Source organism: Periplaneta americana, chromosome 13 (genome assembly GCF_040183065.1).
Source record: "Periplaneta americana isolate PAMFEO1 chromosome 13, P.americana_PAMFEO1_priV1, whole genome shotgun sequence".
Taxonomy (NCBI): Eukaryota; Metazoa; Arthropoda; class Insecta; order Blattodea; family Blattidae; genus Periplaneta; species Periplaneta americana.
The window spans coordinates 125,111,554-125,134,192 of NC_091129.1; the positions used below are offsets into that span (position 1 = coordinate 125,111,554).

At 36.3% G+C, this 22,639-nt stretch overlaps 1 protein-coding gene across 8 annotated transcripts in view; it reads left to right on the plus strand.

Moving 5' to 3' along the window:
* Doa (Darkener of apricot) overlaps positions 1-22,639 on the plus strand; it is a 108,085-nt gene that overhangs the window by 19,765 nt on the left and 65,681 nt on the right. For 5 of the 8 annotated variants that reach the window (XM_069844061.1, XM_069844060.1, XM_069844057.1 and 2 more), the window contains exon 3: positions 15,688-15,815. In XM_069844061.1, coding sequence (XP_069700162.1) covers positions 15,688-15,815 — 128 coding nt within the window. Of the gene's footprint in view, positions 1-4,030; positions 4,076-15,034; positions 15,189-15,328; positions 15,411-15,687; positions 15,816-22,639 lie in introns of those variants that run through there. The other 3 variants (XM_069844063.1, XM_069844064.1, XM_069844062.1) reach the window with 3 other exon arrangements.

The following is a 22,639-nucleotide window of genomic DNA, read 5'->3' on the forward strand; positions in this document are numbered from 1 at the left end:
AAAATTAAAATATCTTGGAGCAACAGTAACAAATATAAATGACAGTCGGGAGGAAATTAAACGCAGAATAAATATCGGGAAAGCCTGTTATTATTCGATTGAGAAGATTTTGTTATCTATTCTGCTGCCAAAAAATCTGAAAGTTAGAATTTATAAAACAGTTATATTACCGGTTATTCTGTATGGTCGTGAAAGTTGGACTCTCACTTTGAGAGAGGAACAGAGATTAAGTGTGTTTGAGAATAAGGTTCTTAGGAAAATATTTGGGACTAAGAGAGATGAAGTTACAGGAGAATGGAGAAAGTTACACAACGCAGAACTGCACGCATTGCATTCTTCACCTGACATAATTAGAAACATTAAATGCAGACGTTTGAGATGGACAGGGAATGTAGTACGTATGGGCGAATCCAGAAATGCATATAGAGTGTTAGTTGGGAGACCGGAGGGAAAAAAGACCTTTGGGGAGGCCTAGACGTAGATGGGAGGATAATATTAAAATAGATTTGAGGGAGGAGAGATTTGATGGTAGAGACTGGATTAATCTTGCACAGGATAGGGACCGATGGCGGGCGTATAATATGTGAGGGAGGCAATGAACCTTCGGGTTCCTTAAAATCCATTTGTAAGTAAGTAAGTAACAGAAATACTTCATAGCATCTCTGATGTCTCTTAGCTTCTATTAAATTCGAATTATGCACTCGCGATACATTTCTCCTAATAGACCGCTTGGAGTTGCTGGTATCAACAGTCACTTGATACCTCGCCGACAGCATGCAAGCGATCTCATCCATCACGGAGCGGATAACGTGCTTATGATGCTCATTTCAGGAGGAACTATAAATATTGCACCAAAGAAATGGGCGGCTTTATACGCCATCCATCATTCCACATGCTTCACCGAAGATAAGAATTGGAAAGTAAAGAGATTTAAACTTGTTTTATTTGGATGGTAGAAAGCGCTGCGTTTCGGCGTGGTGACAAGAGGGATGTCGTGGATAGGATCATAGGAGCTAGAATGTTTCTCTTCATCATCGTGTAGAACTTGCCATTTCATTGAGCAAAACGATCAAACGAAAGTATATAAATTAAGTTTATATTGTTTCCACCATTTTGTGAATTTAATTGAAGAGATAAATGTCCAAATTTTAAGTTGTCCGAGTACACACCATAGAAGACAAGAAGTTACAGCTTTTGTACTTAATTTTATTGATCACGACGTCAGAAGGACGTGAGCATTATGTTCCGACCAACTTTTATCGCCGAGATAAAGGGCCGTATTCAAGAATGTCGCTTCAACTTCACTTCATCTCGAATCAGAAGTTAGGTCATATAAAGTAAAGAGTCGGATCCATATTCAGAGACAGTACTTATCATTCCCTTGACAAAGTCAAATGTAGGTAAAAAGCAAGTGACTTGGGAGTTCGACGTCATTATATTATAATGTAGCTCTTCCAGCCCACAGCTGCTCCATAGTCCATGCGGAAAGTGCAGAAATCATTCATTCATTAGGTACTGGATACATTTTGTTTCAAACTGTTATTTTCAAAACCATCCATTGAAATGGAAGGAACCGCAGATGAAGCTGTAGGCTTACATCAAAGAACTTGCATACGAATATAAAGACGTGGTGGGAAATAAGAAATCGGACTCGTTTAGGTTTCGATAAAAAAGAAAAAATGGTACGAAATTTAGAGCACAAAAAATAAATGTAAATAATACTGATTATATTCAATACATAAAAATTGAACCAGAATCTTGACCTTGTATCAATAAATTATATTAATATAAGATTATAAGTCATTTTATTCAAATATGAAAAAATCTTATCTATTGTATGTAATTATTTTGAAATTTTATTTTGTTATATAAACATTTAAAAGTTAATCGATTAAAAAAATCAACTTTTCTTTCTTCATTGATTTTCAAATGATGATGATGATGATGATGATAATAATAATAATAATAATAATAATAATAATAATAATAATAATAATATAACAGTAACGAGAAATTTGAAATATATTTTACAGCTACACAAATTCGGATTAAACAAGTAAAACTGGAGAAACGACAGGTGCATAGTTGTACTATGACGCATATCTTTATGTAGAACTACGTGTGGGTGCGGTCATCTTCGTCAGGTTTTTACCATGTATTCCTTTCCTTTCTTCTCTTTGAATTTTGCATGTGTTCCCCTTATGCTCCTTGTATTCTTTGTATTTCCCGTATTTTCCTTGTTTTACCCTTGTTATCCTTATCTTCCCCGTTTCTCCTTCATTTGTCTTCATTTGTTCTCCTTATTTTCTGCTTGTTCTCCTTGTCTTCCCTTGTTTCTTTATATCCCCTTGTTCTCCTTTTATTCCCTGGTTCTCATTCTATTCCCCTGATTTTCTCTTTATATTTCCCTTGTTTCCTTATATTCCCCCTGTCCTCCTTGTCTTCCTCTTGTTCGCCCTGTCGTCTTCTTGTTGTCTTTACATTCCCGTTGTTCTCCTTGTATTCCCCTTTTTCTCTTTATTTACTTTATTTCCTTCTATTCTCCTTGTCTTCTCGTTCTTCTTGTATTCCCTCTTTTTGCTTGCATTATGCTTATTTTCCTCATATTCCCCATATTCTACTTTTATTCTCCTTGTTCCGCTTGCATTCTTCTTCTTCACTTTTTTTTAATTCGGTTATTTTAGACGCTGTATCAACATCTCAGGTCATTTAGCGTCTGAATGAAATGCCGGTGAAATGAGTCCGGGGTTCAACACCGAAAGTTACCCAGCATTTGCTCATATTGGGTTGAGGGAAAAACGCGGAAAAAACCTCAACCAGGTAACTTGCCCCGATCGGGATTCGAACCCGGGCCACCTGGTTCCGCGGTCAGAGTGCTAACCGTGTTTTCACCTTGTCCTCTTAATCTCTTTGTATAACCGTTGTATTTTCCTTGCTCCTCCTTGTGTTCCCCTTGTTCTCCTTGTTCTTGTTTCTCCTGTGTTCCTTGCATTCCTCTTGTGCTCCTTGTATTCTTCTTTTCTTACTTATATTTCCCTTTCTCTTATTGTTTTTCCTTTTTGTCTTTATATTTCTCTTCTTTTCATTGTGCTCCCCTTATTCTGTTTATCTTTTCCTTGTTCTCATTGTATTCCTCTTGTCTTTGTCTTGGTATTCGTTTTGTTCTCCTCATCTCCCCGTTTCCGATGGTGAGAGGGAGTTGTATCTTTTTTGTAACTGTGAATTCGCAAGTTATCCCCCCAAACCTATTCCGGAGAAAGACGTAGTTCTATGTAAAAACATTAAAAGAATATAACTTTTCGTCGAAAGAAGCAGTAATATAAGTAGCCTATTGTGGAAGAGTGGTTTACAGACCATGATAAACGATTTTTTAAAGCTTTGAATTGGATTATGACCTTTATGCTAAGTATAGCTATGAAATTTAAAGCTGATTATATTGGATAAAACATTATTTTGTTCTTAAATACAGTAACTTTTCCTATGTTAGACAACACTTATCAATACCACCTTGTATAGCAGCCCATAACATCAACAAGAATTAGTGGCGATCTTAGTATGCTCTTCCCTGGTGATAGCTTTTCATTTTCTCTACAGACTTCCTCTCTCTGATTTTCTTTATTCATCATTCTGACCTGCCTCTATAAATTTCATGACACTGTTAGTTAAGTAAATCATTTCAACACTAGTTTAGGACTAATTAACATAAGAAATCGAACTGAAATATGCCTCACCTGTGATCGCAGCTGTCCGTTTCGTTGTCTGATTTATAGAAAACAGATAATGATCAGTTTATTTATCTTCATTGCAGAATGCTGTTACCTGTTTAATAATAACTTATTTCTTTCTCCACTTTGCGCTACAGTATTAATTTTGAGTTTGGCAATACTGTTCTGTAACTAAAATTGTCGCAAGATGTCTCGATATTGTGATAAGTGGGAGACAGAGAGGAATACAGAGGAGGAAATGAATTTAGCGAGGCTGAGATGGAATTAGGATTTGGCTCTCATTTCGCCAGGCGGCACAGATCGGATGGTCGGACTGTAGTATGGTTTATTTTAACTTCTGTTCAGCTCAGGTATGTAGATAGATTTTGTGCTTCTGGTGCAGGCGGCAGATTATCTTTTCTTCACTTCCAAGATCTTCCTATTTCGGGACTGTATTTTATGACCGTGTACTGCTGCATGAGATGTAAGACGATTCTCGTGTGATAAAGTAAGCGCTTAGCGTAGGTTGGGCCAATTTCTTTTTGTATAGCTCGCGTGTTTTAAATGAGTGGGATTGTAACCTCCAAATTAAAATAGTTAACGATTTCAAATTCAAGGCTGCAACCCACAGGCCTTTGATATGAAGGGATTGCTCCGTACCTAGCTGATACCTATGATTATGTTTAGACGGCTCTTATTCCTTTCTATTATGTAGACCTATATGAGAATTATCTGTAGGACTACCATAAAATGAAAAACAAATTTTAAATATTTGGCTGCAAATGTCGGTTCCTCAACTTGTTTCTTCATTTGGTTAAATATTAATACGCATAGGTGACATGGTTAGAGCGCCTATTATTAGGATTTAATGTATGACAAATATTACTGGATTTTTTTCTGATAACATTTGGTCATTCACTGTTACCCAAAGAACTGAAGAAATTTGAAACGCCATCCTATCACTGTGACTTGTACGTAGGTCTAATGAAGACAGTAAACGCAATAATTTTATTAGCAGACAAGTTGATTGACTACTACTGTAGATAGGCTTATTGAATATAAACATTGGGTTGGCAGAAATCGCTTTACACAAATAGACAGACAGTATAAAAGACTTTTCCTGTGTCAAATATATATATAAAAAAAACATTACTTACTTATGGCTTTTAGAGAACCCGGAAGTTCATTGCCGCCCTCACATAAGCCCGCCGTCGGTCCCTATCCTGAGCAAGATTAATCCATTCTCTATCATCATATCCCACCTCCCTCAAATCCATTTTTATATTATCCTCCCATCTATGTCTCGGCCTCCCCAAAGTTCTTTTTCCCTCCGGCCTCCCAAGTAACACACTATATGTATTTCTGGACTCTCCCATACGTGCTACATTCCCTGTCCATCTCAAACGTCTGGATTTAATATTCGTAATTATGTCAGGTGAAGAATACAATGCGTCCAGTTCTGTGTTGTGTAAATTTCTCCATTCTCCTGTAACTTCATCCCTCTTAGCCCCAAATATTTTCCTAAGCACCCTATTCTCAAACACCCTTAACCTATGTTCTTCTCTCAAAGTGAGAGTCCAAGTTTCACGACCATACAGAACAACCGGTAATATAACTATAAAAAGAAACATTACATTACCGTAAAAATCTCTAAACCGATTTTTTGAAACAAGGTAATATTCTCACTATGTTTCGCATAATGAGATATTAAATCACTCTTGTTGCATCATCCTTTGCAGCATTCCGTCGACAGTTACTTCCAGAGGAGATTTGAAAAATTTAATCGAATTAAGTTCATTATAGTTTCGATAACGATGGTGATTATAATGACGACGACGATGATGATGATGATGATGATGATTAGGGAGCGGATTTTTATGTGCTAAAAATTTAAATATATTTATTTTTTATGTGCTAAAAGTACGAAAATATTTGCTAAAAATAAAAATATACATTTTTTTTAAATGTGACAAAAATACCTTACTTAGCTTGAAAAAAAATGTTACTAGGTACTCACCAACCAAACATGAGTGCTAGTAGTTGGCCGAGAATTGCAGTGAACAACAAAGGTCATCTCCAAATTCTTCATCACAAATGCATGCCGATTATCTCTGAACGACTTATACTGTGAAAACGATCTTTCCACATCACAGGACATCAGACATGCATATTTAAAGAGAGGAATGTCACAAACATCTACAACGTCAATTTCACCTACAGGCACATCCTCCAATACTTGAGCAACTTTACACATTTTTTTATATCCACTGTTTTTCCCAAACACATTCTGGAATTTGTCCCTTAGTAATTGCGCTTCTGAACCTGGTAGCGAGTCTAGTTTAAGTTCCACGGCATGCACCTTCCTGTTTCAGACAACAGGTTTTTGGATGTTTCGAGTTTTTTTATGATGTCGCACAAAAAGCTTAAATTTGCTAATGGGAAAGCCAAATCGTTTTTTAAATAATCATCTTTCAGTATATCTTGAAGGATATCGATTGATGAAGCCCGATAATAGGGAATCACAACAAGATATGTTGCCTTACTTGATAGACATGAGCGAGAGGCGAGAGATTTGTTTAAATTAAATAATGTTCCTACCCCAGCTCTTATCTGTTGTGTTTCACAAACAAAGAATGAAATGAAATCATCTTCAGCAACAATAAACATTCCTAATTATGTGTTACAAGATCTCTCCTCCTTGTCCACGTTAATTTATTCTCTAATAATAACACTGATATGCTACCTAGCAGTTCTCAGAACTTGAGGGGATACTATTACGAAAATGGATCACGGATACACCACACAGCGCTTAGAAACACGAAGCAACCAACAATTCTTAAAAAAGATAACATACTTCTGAGTGATATAATTGATTTAGTTTTAAAATATTTAAAAGTTTTTGCAAAAAAATTATATAAGTAAAAAAAAAACTCCAAGATTGATGTGTTTATAATAAATTTCCTAAAAATATGTATTTACATAATTTTTTTGTGAAAATATGTGTTTTTATGTGAAATAAAATTCGGGTTTTAAACTTGAAACTTCATGTTCGGAATTTTTAACTTTGTTAATTGTGTTTTATCACACGCAAAAAGAATATTTAATTACATAGAAGTCCACTCCTTAATGATGATGATGATGATGATGATGATGATGATGATGATGATGATGATGATGTTGAAAGTATTCAGACATGATCAGATGGTAATGTAGAAGTGATGTTAATGGCGACAAGTTAGAGCAAGTGACGGAAGAAAGCCAAGCACTCTATAACAATGAAATTCCTCTTCAACCGCTCACAGCTCTGTTTAGTATCGAATTCCTCGGGACATCATGCTTACGTCACTTGCGATACCGCCATAATGTTCTTGGCCACGTCATATATAAATTCAGTAATATTTTTGTTACGATGTTAGGCCACAATTTTCCGTCCCATATTCCCAGAATGCGGGCTGGCACACGATGAAAGCACTGTGTGGTAAATTAAAAATTATGGTTTATTTAACGATGCTCGCAACTGCAGAGGTTATATCAGCTTCGCCGGTGTGCCGGAATTTTGTCCCGCAGGAGTTCTTTTACATTCCAGTAAATCTACTGACATGAGCCTGTCGCATTTAGTCACACTTAAATGCCATCGACCTGAACCGGGATCGAACCCGCAACCTCGAGCACAGAAGGCCAGCTTTATACCAACTGGATTACCGAGGCCGACCGCCGTGTGGTAAAAAATTGTGTTCTTATATTGTTATGTCTTAAAACATGTCCTAAAACAAGTGAAATTATATTTTTTAACTAATGGGAGTAATTAATATGAGGGGTCTGTTTAAATAGAAAACGTATTTCACGAAAGCAATATGAGAAATATTGCTTTCTCTGTGTTTTTGTACCCTATGTAATTTATTTTCAATCTTCAGTTGTTTGTTCCCAGTTTTTCTCTTTATGGGCCTGCATGTAGCCTACATTCCATTAATTTTCAAATAAGTTTCTGTTTCAATGTTTTTTTTTTTTTAACTGAAATTATCTTTAAAAATGTCAGGATGTGAGATGTGAAATAAGGCGTTGAATTTTCTATGAAATGTCTCACATGCGTTGGTTGTGTGAGTGATTTCAGACGACTGTTCGGCCGATATTTTAGGAGAGAATGCGGCCTCGTAAATATGTATGTAGTAATCTACAAGATAGTCGCTAACAATCACCTACTTCTTGTGGAGGTAAATAAGACAAACCAAAACAATATGTAAGCCACTTACCAGCATGAGTCGGATTGTCTTTTGAACACTCTTACTAGGGCAATATTCTACCAACTTTACAAAAACAAAAACAAAAAAAAAAAACAAAAAAAAACAACATATTTACACAGTCTAGTATATACAGTCACGAAGCTTGAGTTTTGAGGGTGCTAGGAACAATTGACTGTGCCGGTACTATTTCGCATTGTCTGTAATGAGACGATATTAGCGATCCTAGTGGTTAGCAACTCTATGGATGCATATTTACTACGTATTGAGCTTCGAGACTGTATATACTAGACTGTGATATTTAGGTAGACTGTCGTTGGCGCAAACTCAGTTCCCTAATATATAACTGTATCCCTCAATTACAAACAAACAAATTTGGTGCAAGCTCATTGCACCCGAATTCCTATCAGTTTGGTGAAAAGCAATCGATTGACTGAACTACGACTGGGCCACCAAAATGTGTGTCACGTTCGATGAAGCGCAACGAATCCGCTCCATGTCAACAACCATTTTGTTTCTTCGTTGGCTTTTTCTCTGCAGTCGAAAAAGTAGGTTTCCGTCTATGTCTGTTTTGTTTTTGTTCTTGTCTGTAATTTATACCGTGTCCATTTATTCATGAAGCGTTAAACTCTGCTGAACCTTTTTTTTTTTTACTACTGAAGCACTCATTGAATCGAATCTCTGCTTGCTTGGCTGTTTACACGTAACTTCACTTTGTACTGTCAGACCACAGTATACCAAGAAGGCATCACTTATGAGGCAACTAGGGCAGGAGGTAATGGGGTAGGGTGGCCAGTTCCTTTCCCCGTCCATTTGTATATAACGCAAAAAGATGTCATACAACTGTTCAGCAATGCGCCTGTCAAAACTGGATGACTGTACAATGACGAATTGAAAATCATGCGAAACTTTCTCCTTCATAATTTTCACAACACTGTTATCTTAAGAGAGTCTACCTACTGTGACCTACCACAATTGCAACTGCACCAACTACTGGGTGTTCATTTCAAAGTGTGTCATGACGTCACTGTTGGTGAGTCAGCGATTTGAAGCGAGTTTCAGCTTCTATGTCAGGGAAGTTGCCTATTAATCAAGGCGTTCAAGCTGAACTTAAGAACGTGTACGGTATAACTTGAACGTCGTAGCAACAGATGGCGGTCTGTACGGTCTGTGTGCTACCATAACCTCTTTCGAACTGTGTTTTGCGCGGGCAAGTCGTACCCAGGGTATTTGTTATCATCGGTTGCGTGCGACAACATTCCACAATACAAATCAAATGCTCCGTGTTCATTTTGACCGTCGAAGTTAATGTCAACAAATACTGTACGTAATCGTCTTAACCCTCTCCCCATATCCCGACAGTAAGAAAAAAATTCACCTCAGTACGTGTTTCCAGACAGTTCACATTCCTGCCACTACCGGCGTTACGGTACGTATCGGTAAGTACTCTTCAGAATGAAAGCCGTTCTTGCCAGGCAACTTCACTTGCACATAGGTAATACGTCTCTGCGGAAATGTAGGAAGATTGAATTCTCTAGGCTCATCGGCTAACCACATGACGACATAGAGCGAGCCATGACACACTTTGAACTGAACACGCAGTAGTGTTTGAAGTTCAAGACAATCCGTATATACAGGCGTCACGCCTTACATTGGTGATTGACGAGATGCATAAGTACCGGGCATTAATAGTACACAGTACGTGAACTATTAAAACAAATTAATGTGTCTTACATACGATTGCGAAACGTAATACGCAACGTATGGTCTTTTCCTACCAATTGTTACCTTCTGTGAAAGTGTTATGGTAATTGGAGGCGGGAATGTGACAGAGTTCCCTTGTTAGTACAACAGTCATCACAAACCAGGTTCTATCTCCACAGTCAAATTGTTTTCTAGGTTATTACAAACATATAGAATAAGTCAATAATAAAATGTAGAGGTATTATGAACTTGTTTAATCATTGATGAAAATAATGCAGGTGTCGATTGAATTAAATACAAAAATAGAAGTCTAAATTATCTAAAATAAAATCAATCTTTATATGATAGCTGCAAAAAAAAATAACTTTTGGACAAATATTAAATGAAATTCCACTCAATTAAATTATATGTACTTCCGTATAACATAGTAATATAAATTATAATTATTTAGAGCAATATCTTATCACATGATTTTTAATTTACATCCTTATGATAATCCTCTGGATATGACAGTTTCAAAATGTATTTGTAAAACGCTGCATCAGTAGTAGGCATATATTTCAGCATACTTGCAATGTCTTTTTTCTTCTCTGATGTTATGAAAGCTACTGACTATCAGTGGCGTAGCATGAAATTTTGAGCAGGGGAAGCTAACTCAAGTTGTCTTTCATGCAATATGAGAAAACGTATTACAAAAATACAGTCTTAAAATAAATAGTAGTCAATTTCAAGTCAGCAGTCGAAGATTGGTTGGAACATCGTAAGTAACACCAATAAGGCATGACCTCAAATGATACGTAGTAAAATATGATTTCACGGTTTACACATATCTCTTAACAAAGACACGTATACATATAACATTAGCTCACTCTCTGTCATACTTAGAGAAATCACAATATTAGTATCATTACGTAAGTATGCGTCTGTCTTTTGGTTTTGTCCTTCATTGACAGCAAGGAGTCGGTCATTTGTTTTTTAAATCACACTTTTGTTCGTAAGTCAGTCTTGATAATACAATTGTCCTAAAAAAAATTAAGTAAATTAGTGTTAGGAACTGTTATTTCGCTCAATCAGCCACAATGCACACTAACACTTAAACTGAACACAACTAACGAAAAGGGATAACTCGGAAACTACTTATTTTAAATGTTAAAGCTAGCTTCTTGCGAGCCTTGCGACTAGGGTAGTTTAGTTAAAAAGGGATGGAAAATCTGCGGGGTGGATTACACAGAAGAAACCAGTCTGTTTGGAAGCTGGTGAGTGCAGGCTTCTTGTTTACTGCTGCATCACAAATCATCCTGAGCTGCCGCATCACAATATTTAACGCGTAAATATAAATTCTATTAAAATTAATAAATAATTTTCTCCATAAACTGCAGGTTTATTGTGAAATTATTATTAACTGGGAAAGCTAAGCTTTTTAGCTTACATTGACGCTACGCCACTGCTGACTATAGGCATCCAACAAGGAAAACTCGGTGCGCAGAAACCAGTGGGCGTGACTGTCTCGCGCAGATGACGTATGCTCCCGTTTCCCGCATGCTCTCAAGCCTACTGCAGGGGGGCAAGAGGGGTAAAGCATGCGCGCCGCGAGGAGTATAATGAACAATATTTTGGGATTTACCTCAGAATCTAATATCGATCTTTCTTCTGGGCTTTGCCTCATTAAATTGACAGTGAGAAGACTTCACTGAAGTTGAACTTAAATTGGACATGAAATGTTTTGTCTGCTTGAACAACGATGTTTCTCAGCTTACTGAAAGGAACCAGGTTCCATTGCGAGTTTTTAACAGTAGCCCGTGTTTTTCATTTCAATTATCTTCATTATATTTACCTATTTTCCACATACAGAGTGAGTCAGGAGGAAAGGTACATGGTTTAAGGGATGATATTGGTGATTCTGAACAAAAACATTTATAACATATGCCCTGTTTTTAACGGTTATGGAGAAAACTAACCGAAACAATGAGGAACTGGAAAAGTGTAGGTGATGGTAAATTAAAACATTGTTACTTTATGTTCCGTTTAATTGTGTACTTTTCTTTACAGAAAATGTTAAAAAAATCCACCGTCAACTTCAATGCACTTTTCAGCTCTTGTAGACAGTTGCTGTGTTGCTCATCTGATCTGATTCGGACATTACTAGAGCACAGGCATGTAAAATGCGAGCGAGAAGTTCCTACTTGTTTCCACTTTGCGCTTGTAGACTTCGCTCTTAAGCCAACACCACACACAGTAATCCACTGGAGTAAAGTCGGGTGACCTCGGTGGCCAAGCAATGACTCCATTGTGACCGATTCAACGCCCATTGCGCATTGAAATGGCCAATAAAGACAATACTAGAACCTATTGTGGTTTTGGTTGCGTCCACATGTGAGTTTTGATGAAGGACATGAGACTGACACCCGTGAATTTCAAATAGCTATATCATATACTATTAAGAACGGGACATATGTTCATATAAACGTTTTTGTTCATAATCACCAATATTATCACCCCTCACATATACCTTTCCTCTTGACTCACCATGTAGATTTAGTTTCTCAGGAGACTTACAGGATTAAAAATTGTCGTGTACCGCAAAGCTCTTTCAATTGTTTATGGATACTGTTTACCTCCTGAATTGAACTGTATCCTGGGTCGCAAAATGTCTGATGTATTTCTTTCAAATTGAGTGCATCACTAATATTTTTACAATCTTGTAAAACGTATTTAAATCTAATGTCGTGAGAGAGTTTATGGAACAGAAGCATCAGACCACAGAATTAGTTTCATTAAATGTTTGCGGAGTTAATTAAATGTATTATTTTTTCTCTTGTAAAGAAATGTGATATATCTGCTTTAGATAAAGTGAACATGTTTTCTAAATCAATACATAATATTGCAGTAGAATCGTTAGGTCCTTACGTCTTTCCTTCTTCGTTTGTTTTCAAAGCTATAATATGTGTTGATGGTATCTATTGACATTGGAAATAGAATTTAAATTACGATACTAATTAAAACAGTCCCTAGAGATGAATCTAGGTAATATCACCAGCGAATAGGGATTATCTATACGCTGATATCACTTATAGTCAATGGAAGGCATTAAAACCTACGAGGTTTGTGCTCTACCACAGTATAATATTTACATTAGTATAATTTATACTGTGGCTCTACTTTTATGTTAAATCGTAATTCGAATTGTAATAAGCTGACGAAATGGTATAAAGCAGTGGTCGTCAGCACTCGCTGAAATGGGTAAAGGGTAAGCGGAGCCGTCCCTTGTGCCCCGTCGTGCAGCAGAAAGAGGTAGAGAGCATACCCGTTAGCAGCTAGGAATACACCATAGTGCAGTGAGTTCTCCGCGGGTAAAGGCTGGTTCACAATAAATCGGGAACGGAAACGATAACGAGAACGAAATCGGAAATAATGTTAAATACATTTATTTTAGCATTATTTCCGTTCTCATTCTCGTTTCCGTTCCAGGTTTATTGTCAACCAGCCTTAAGAGACGCTAGCCCCAGGGTGTCTGTGCTGATGACCGCTGGTATAAAGCAACAAATATTTGGAATTAAACGAGTTACAAAATAAAAATATTTCGAATCAAACAATAAGTTGAAAAAAATAAAGTTTTAGGCAAGAACTGACAGTAATATCACAAACATAAACTATTAGAACGCCATCAAAACATGTAGAACAGAAAATATGGATAGAGCTTTCAGCTCGACTTCCGATCGCAATCGGGATCACGCGCATCAAGGCGTGCATGCATGGCCGGCGTAACTGCGTTATCGATCCCGCCTAATTTTACTAATATAACTTTGATTAATAATAGCACTCACCGAGACTTCCGAATCAATATCAATCAAGTAACGGATGCTCGATTTCTTGTCTAGAACAAGCAAGTGGCTCTATTGGGTTTCGTCTTTGCTGACCGTAGCCGTGTCCACGATGCCTCTAGTTTTTCTGTGTATTAGATGATTTGAAAGAGCAACATTTAGCAGCATTCTCAAATTGTCAATAATATTAACGTAATTTGTAATATCGTTTAATTGAATTACTACGTCTTATGCAACGAAACTTTAGGATCGTCGCGAGGTGCAAGGTTCGAAGAACTTAGAAAACTGATATTCCATTAATTTCAGCAGACGTTTTGAGAGGATAAGTCTTCGGTGGAGTCCTAATAAACTCAGTAGCCATAATAGATTATGAACTATGTACTTCAACATTTTTTCAGCCATTTTTGCTAACTTTGATAGTTCAACACAGTCACTCACCAACAGGAATAGGTACCTTAACTGGAATTGACATGTGTTGCATTGACAAAGAACGCAGAAATCCCTGATTAATTTATCCACCTGCCATAGTCCGATTTACCGGAGAAGATAGGTTGTTTTATTTTAATCAATCAGTCAATCAATCAATGTAGCGCATCAAACCTCAGAAGGTTTTTGGCCTCAATCACAATTTTCCTCCAAGCTTTTCTATCTTCCACCATGGTTCCATTTACTCCTATTCGTTCCAGATCTCTTTGCACCTGGTCATTCTAGCGGAATCTGGTTCGTCCCAGAGGTCTCCTGCCATCTGGTAATTTTTCAAAGTTTTAATTGCAATAACTATATTGATCTTTAATTTGTTTACAACTGAAATTCAGGTGTGAATCTTGCATGTTTTGTGGAGGATCAAACTCGAAGTTCTGTCTCTTTGGTGAAAAGTCATGATCTACGGCTTGGCTAATAACGAATTCGATAAAGCTGTAAAATTTAAAAACTTCATTATTGGCTAAAGAGAGAATTTGTTGAAGAATGATGGCAAGAATGTAACTCTTTGAACTGCATGAGTAGATAAAGTCCAATAAAGTCATGTAAGAAATTACTCGATTTCAATAATAACTAACGTATATTCACCATAATTGAAAAGTGTAAACACCTATGATAGACTTAAGGAATCTTGAGAACCCAACATGGTCATTTATTGATTAACGCTAGACTTCCTATTCGGAGGTTCGCAGTGCCGCCATATTGTGACAGTTGGCTATAATTATTCAATAATGTGTAAGCCTATAAAGTCTATGAAGACAGGCAATTAACATTTATCGAGACAGATGGAATTTAAATGATCAAAGTTTTATTACTGAACAAGGATAGCCCGTTCTTTTACTTGAAGAATTTTGAATGATTTTGTAATAGTATTAAGTAAATTATTACAGTTAATACAATATGTCACAATCTCACTGTATACTATTATTGCGACAGTAGCGGTTATTAAATTAATTTTATAGGAAGATATGTTAGTAGTACCCCTAATAACATGTGATCAGGGGTAGAACCTTCCCTCCACCGTCCTACCGTTATTTCAAAAAGCAACGCTCGATTTTTCATACTACCATAATGCTGCCATCTTGTTTCGAACATAGCGATGACGCGAGCGTCCAATCAACATCGATCCAATGTTCTGGTCGTTACGTAGAGGAGTGAAACAAGGTTTTGCGTACACGAGAGGTCTAATATCAGTCGTGCAGTTTATTTGGAATAGATTGGACTTTATAAGGAAAAGGAATGTAAGTAGGAGAATATATGTTATTATGTATTACTCATATTTTGTAAAGTAAATAATATGCTTTAAGTTTTACGATTTCGTGGCGACTTCCTGATCAAGCCGCTGAGGGTTTTCAAAATGGCGTCTCTTATTTTCTTCTAGGCCTTCGTATCAATACCAAGGCCAACACGGTTTATTTGTAATGTCTTCCAGAGTATATTCGTCCATTTCTGATAAGCATAAGGTGAATGGCAATAATATTTTATAAAGTAACATGATATAATATGTACAGGCTATGTTACCTATTGAATGAATAATCTATTGATTTTGATTATTCATGCTTCTACTAATATAACAATATTGCCTGAAATTAGACCTCATGGTAGCTGAAACTTTGAATCAAATAAATTTGAAGATATTCTGTAAAACGTCTGAGGTCACTCAGGCCTAGATAGCTATTGGTTTTATGGTATGCATACCTTTAACTCAGACAATAGAAACATGACTGTGTTGCTTTTCAGATGCCTCGTACGAGGAGGAGGAACCATTCCCGTAGCAGGTCACGCTCTCGTTCAGATTCATATGATCGAGATGTGAAAAGGAGACGTTTGGACTCCTACGACAGTCCATATCACAGAGGATCATTCAGGTAATTTGTTCTATCTAGTAATACTCCATAGTATCTAGAAGATCTGTAATAAAAAATTAAGATTATTATTATTATTATTATTATTATTATTATTATTATGGATAAATTTCAGAACATGGGCTCCTTCCTTTCCCTCTTACTTCAAAATTCCAACCTTGTGCACACAAAATAAATTATTGGCACGGAAAAGTGCCTTTTCGTAAGCATCATCATGCTTTGAAGTAAGAGGGAAAAGAAGGAATCCGTGTTCTGAAATTTATCCCTTCTAACTTACAAGCAGACATGCTGGCATTTTTTTTTGTCTTATTGCGCAATTTCTTTACGGGCGCTTATTATGGCTGCCGTGAAATCAGCTTCATGATAACTATGCGAATGAAATGAAATTAAGTTATATTCGGAATTGCAGACGTTGAATACAGTCACCTCCATGGGAAGCTTACTTACATGGAGATGACATATTTCACATTTTTTCTAGGCCTAATCTTTATGTAGACCATAATCTCAACTCCTTGTGCTTTTGTTTATAACACCATCTTATCAAGTAGTTTTAGACGATAAAGAAGTAATGGAGATGATTAAAGGAAAATATAACTTTAACTGTTAAACTGGAGAATTTGCTATGGTAGCTCTGAATCGTGCTGTTACGGTTATGACCAACTAAATACACAATATTGCCAACATAAGGACATGATGTTGGTCTGTGGCGTCGTTAGAAGGAGAAGGCTATTGTAAAAGGTAGGACATTTCACACAGAGGAAGAATGCAGTATGTTAGAAGTCTCAGTGCAGCCTGTTTAACAAGTGAGGGAGCTAAACAAGAAGAGGTTTGTAGACATCCATCCTGTCCTGTTCTAGCCTTTACTCCCTCCCTTCCTAATCTCTTCTCTGTAACCTCTGACAGTACCAACATTCTTACGTGGGCGTGCACTGCAACTTGCCTAACACAGTGTAGGCTATTAATGTTGATCAACCTCAAATTGCATAATTAAATTCAAGTCTTCTATGGACATACTGTCTGAATTAGCATGCTAAACATTTCAGTTCTTAAATATGAATTTGATGCACTCTGAATATTACTATACATTGTTTATCTCCCAGATTATGAATTTGGAGCTCCTCCTCCTCCCATGGACATCATGAGCAAAAATCACTCCACATAAGCGAAAAGAGGTATCATGTCCATTTCCATAACATAGCTATATCTGCAACGAAATCATACCTCCTTCATGAAATGAAATCCTCCACTAATACCCTCATATTTAATGAGGAGAAAAGATCAAAGCCACGAGTGTGGCTCGTATGATAGGCATTGAATTCGGTTGTGTTTTTTCCGAGATTATCCCCAACAGTAAGGCAAATGTTAGGTAGTCTAAGAAAAATCCTTGACCTCATCTTGCCAAATACCATGTCACTATCACCAGTTCCATCTATGCTAAACAACCTAGTAGTTTATATAGCATATTTAAACAGCTGAAATTAAAAGGTCAGTTTAACGGACTTAGCTTCAGCTTGTGTAACAACTCTAATGAATAGGATATTGTTCTCACTTCATTGTTGCACCCGAAGATAAAGATAGAATTATCGATACATTGTGAATTCCTTATTCATTACCAGTAATGGAAAAAAAAGTCTAGTCTACTCTCCTGAGTCCTGAGACATTTGTTCTATTTTTAAAGTTTTTTATAATTCTACACTTAAAAAAAAAGTCACTGGCATGAGGAAAAATGCAGAAAACATTTTGCAGGTTACAGTTAGAGCACAAATGTATGTATATTATATTATACTTCGGATCTCTGCACATCTTATAACATGATAATGTATGAAGTATGCTATAGTATTACTATACTGTCAGGACTTGGGAGGCTATGCCCCTTCTAACAGTCCACAGTTACTTTCTCCCTTTTTAGAGCAACACAAAGTAAGCCAGCCATCTGTTTAATTTTGATTTTTGTGTTCCAGACTCTGAGCAAGTTTAGAACACTTTTTTACTGTAGAATACATTTTCTGAAATATTTTGTGCTCTGACATTGAATGTACTGTCTACAAATTGCAAATACAGCACATCAATAAATTGAATAGTGTATAAAAGTGACTTACATTCGTCTAGTTCTAGCCTGAATTACGGAATTGGAAAAAAATTAATATTGAATTTATTGTCTTCAAGAAATAAAATCCATTAATAAATATACCTAAGCCTATTTCTAAAAATAAATCTGTATTCACAAGAAACCAATTCAGTCTAAGCTTTGTCCTATGTAGATGGTTGTTGGAGATTAATGACTGCTATCAAGTGTATCATATCTATCTTTGTATATGCTATTGGTGTCTTTGATTTCAGTAAATTCGTCATCTCAAATTTCTGAGTTGTAGTTGGAAGATACTTAAAAAAGATGGAGGGGATATTTGCACATATATGAACAGTTGTACCGTATATAATTCCTAGTGTTGCTGGTCGTTAACCAAGATATCTAACTTGTAATAGTTATCAGATATGTCATGTGTAATTCTTCACCATGTGATATGTACTGATGTCATATCAGTTAAGCTCTGTCTTTCAACAGTAAATTAATATTTTCCTTGAATATCATACTCTGTCCCTGTTTTGTTGGACATCTCTAAAGAATGGATATTGACTAAATCACAACTCGAAAGAATAGAACTGCAGAAATGAGATTCCTAAGATATCTAACTGAATTCTCTCTACTGGACGAAAAATGTAATATAAAAAAAAAATCATTTATAAGGTTATTCAAAAGTAAGTTCCCATTTTGAAACAGCTGTATCTTCTGTACATATCAGCTGTTTGGTTTCATGTAGGTACCATTACTGTTTAGAAGATTTGAATTTTTTTTTATCGATGCATATTTCGTTGTTATGGTACTGTAACTGTGTCACACTTGTATAAACAATAATTGTTGTTCAGAATACAGACGGCAGTTGTTGGAGAGTAATTTTAATAATTTTTACAATCAGCATATTCCGAATCTCACCGGTCCAGTGGCATCAATGATGTTACGTTGCAGCGAAATAAGGAACAAAACTGCTGGAAGGATCGATGGCTGTCGTGGCGACTGTACAAGTTGTCTGTGCTACGCTAGCAAAATTTTCGTACTCCCATCTCGTTCAAAGAAAAGATAGTATAAACAATTTATTTTTGAACCGGTAGTAATAACGGGTCCGTTGACATGTTCGCTCATAAGCCATTGTTGTGTCATGGCGGTGTGTTCTGCTGTATTGTTTTTAATGAGCGTAATATAAAAACAATACAGCAGAACACACCGCCATGACACAACAGTGCACGATGTTATTCGTCTGCTAATTCCCGCCCTATACAAGAACCAATCAGATTCACTGATGGCGACTGATGCAAGTTGATGGCACCGGTGCGACACCGGTGAAGCATCAATGACGTCATTGGTAGAATTCGGAACACCGTGATGCCATCGGATTGCTCACCGGTGAGATTCGGAATACACTCAATGGTTTTACTGTTAAGAGTTCGAATTGGCCTCCTTCAGTGTTATTACGAATGCAAGACACAATGCATATGCATTGTGAAGATATCGAACATTACATGGATAAACCTGTGAAGTTCTGCCTGTTGGATCCACCACAGAGAAATATTGGAGAGCAAGAGCATCGGATAACAACAATAACAACATTACATGGATTGAGGAATGGACAGATGAAGCACATTTCGAATTGAACGGAGGTGTTAACACTCACAATTGCAGGATATAGGCAGAAGATAATTCGAACACAATTATACAGCAAGGATTACATGATATCAAGGTTACTTCCTGGTGTGATTTTACATCACATTTCATAAAGGCCTGTATTTCTATGAAGATATTGAAAATTGACAAATAAAAACAGTGATGGTAACCATGCAGCGATATTATCAAATGTTGCAAGACTTTGCAATACCAGCATTATAGAATCACGAAATCGAAAACATTTTTTTCATGCAAGATGGTGCTCTAAATCACATACACAGTAATGTAACACGCTATTGTGCAACACATTTGGTAATCGTGTAATTAGTAGACATAAATACAACTCACTACTGGTTATAGAGTTATCTAAAAGAAAAGGTAGATCTACTACACGTGGGGAACTGAAATCAATATCATTGAAAACATGCCTAGGAATGTGTTTAGCTACCAATGCCGTTTATAACATAGAATAAAGACTATTTCTGATCGAAAAAAACTGGTGGTCATATTAAATTTTTTCGCGTTTTTAATAAAATCCCATTTCTTTACGAACAGATTAGTGTTTTTATTTAAGTGGAAGCTATAAAATTTGACAAACTTATTACCATTTCCATATCATTTGAATAACCGCGCGTGCGTCCCCCCCCCCCCCCCCGCAACATGCCCCATTACAAAAGTAATATTACATGTTTTAGTTTTCTTTTAGCTGTATGTGTGTGTGTGTGTTTTTTTTACAGTACAAATAAATAAAAGTATAGGCTATATATAACTTAAAAAGTATGTACAAAATTGGTTTTAATATTTAAATAGAATGGAAAGTAATTGAATACTAATCCTAATGAAAAGAGAAATAATAGGAAGACCAAGGTTGTGATGATAGAAGTACTAGTTTTATGCACAAGGCTGGAACGAACAATCAGGTTCAAACCATGAAGTTGATCATTATGTTTTTCTTTTAGCAACCTGTCGATCTTATTTTCTCACTTTTCTTACACAAACCTTATGCCTTTAAAAACTCCTCCTCTTATATCCTCATATTACACTTATTTCATCTCTTCAGTCTTTTCTTTTCTTAGATGAAACTATTTATTTCACAGTATTTTGTGACAGACTATGGGTAATCATCAGTGATGGTATTTTTATTTTTATATTGCTGGTTACAATATTTTGCAAGCTTATATCACTCACCAAACGTGAGATAGACTTACCTGCATAAAAAGAAACAATTTGTTTCAACATAATATATCCAAAGAAGAATTAGGTATAAGTAAAACACTACAAACGTGCTAGAAAATAAATCCCCTAGGGAATGGGTTCAACATGGAGCTGTTTAAGTTTACTGAGGAAATTTTAAAGTCATGATTTTTTAATCTTCTGAACAAGATATTGGAAGAAATCGAACCCCCCGTACATGTGCGCATGCACACACACACACACACACACAGAGGAGGCAGAAAACTAGCCATCCAATATTCAAAATGGGACATAATAAAGGCTGTGAAAATTACTGAGGCATAAATGTAATCATTAGTGACTGTAAAATAGGCCTATAAAATATTCACAAAAATGATAAATTAGAAGAATTTGTGAAGAACAGAAGAATTTCGCAAGTAGGTCATGTGCTGATGGTTATTTCTATCTAAAATTATTGGTTAAAAAAAACAGGGAATTCAACAAGCAAACACATGGCATTTATAGGTTTATAATATTGTGAAGGATTTTGATAGAGTTTATAGAAGTAAACCTTAATTCTGGTTGGTGATGAAACCCCCAAATCAAATAACATCTGCAGTACTTTGTATACAAAAACAATTTGTTGACAATAAAAATTAGGATAAGAATTTCGAAATAATATATATATATATATATATATATATACTACAGTGTTCGACAAGATTCTCTTACCTATATTTTTCAGTATATTATAGCCTACTTAGAATAACATATTAAAACACTGGTAATATGCATGGTAATTACATGGTAATATGCTACATGAAAACACCTCTCTTGGCACATTTTAGTTTGCAGATGATCAAACACTTCTAGCCTATACTGAAATAATTTAAGTATTCTTTAACCATCTTCATCTCATAGCAACGAAATTTAATGTCCAAGTAAATATCAGCTTATGAAACTAGGGAAAAGTCCCAATACGAAGTGAAGTATGCATCAGAAAGGAAACACAATATTGGAACAAGTCGGCTCATTTAAATATTTAGACTATAACCTATCTCATAATGAAGAACAAGGTATTCAGATAATAATAATAATCCGTGGCGCTACAGCCTGTGAAGGGCCTAGACCGACCAGCCGATTGCTGGCCTCATGCCCACATGCCGAAGCAGAGGTGGACGATCATCCAACCGGAATGGAGGTAGTATGTGGTTAGCATGATGATCCCCCCAGCCGTTATAGCTGGCATTCGCAATCGGATTTCGCTACCTATCGTAGCTCCCCAAGTGCATCACGATGCTGGGTGGGCACCGGCACCGAAATTTCATGAGAAAATTTCTTCCCCCATGAGGACTCGAACCAGCGCGCATTCCGTAACGCGAGTCCTAGGCAGGATGCCTTAGACCGTGATGCCACGGCGTGGGACAAGGTATTCAGATAGAAATTAAAAATGTCCAGATTGCTGAGAATAATCAACCAAACCTTTCATTGCTATGGAAGTCCAAAGGCACACCAGAGTGAAAGCTTAAAAAAGTATGAGAAAACTGGTACGCATTACAGTAATGAAGAATAGCAATTTAGGAAAGAAAGTGCTTGATCACTTCAGTCGAGATTACATTTCACAGAGACACTGCAGGCTACATGTTACTAGACCAGAAGAGGAATTCAGATATTGCAGAAGAACTCCAAATGACAGCAATAACAGACTACATCAATCAGTACAGAACTAATTTTCATTCTGGTATATTGTTCCCAAAGATCTGCCTAGACTGTTAATTTTTTCTCCTTTTCCTTCTTTCCCTCCATCCTCCATTATTTTTCAAATTTCATATCTGTAAAGGACACTTTATACTGTAAGTATATGAATTTAGATATTCCTGTGATGCTTTTCTCTTCTTACAACACTTGAATTTCTTCCACCTCAAGAATTTCTGCT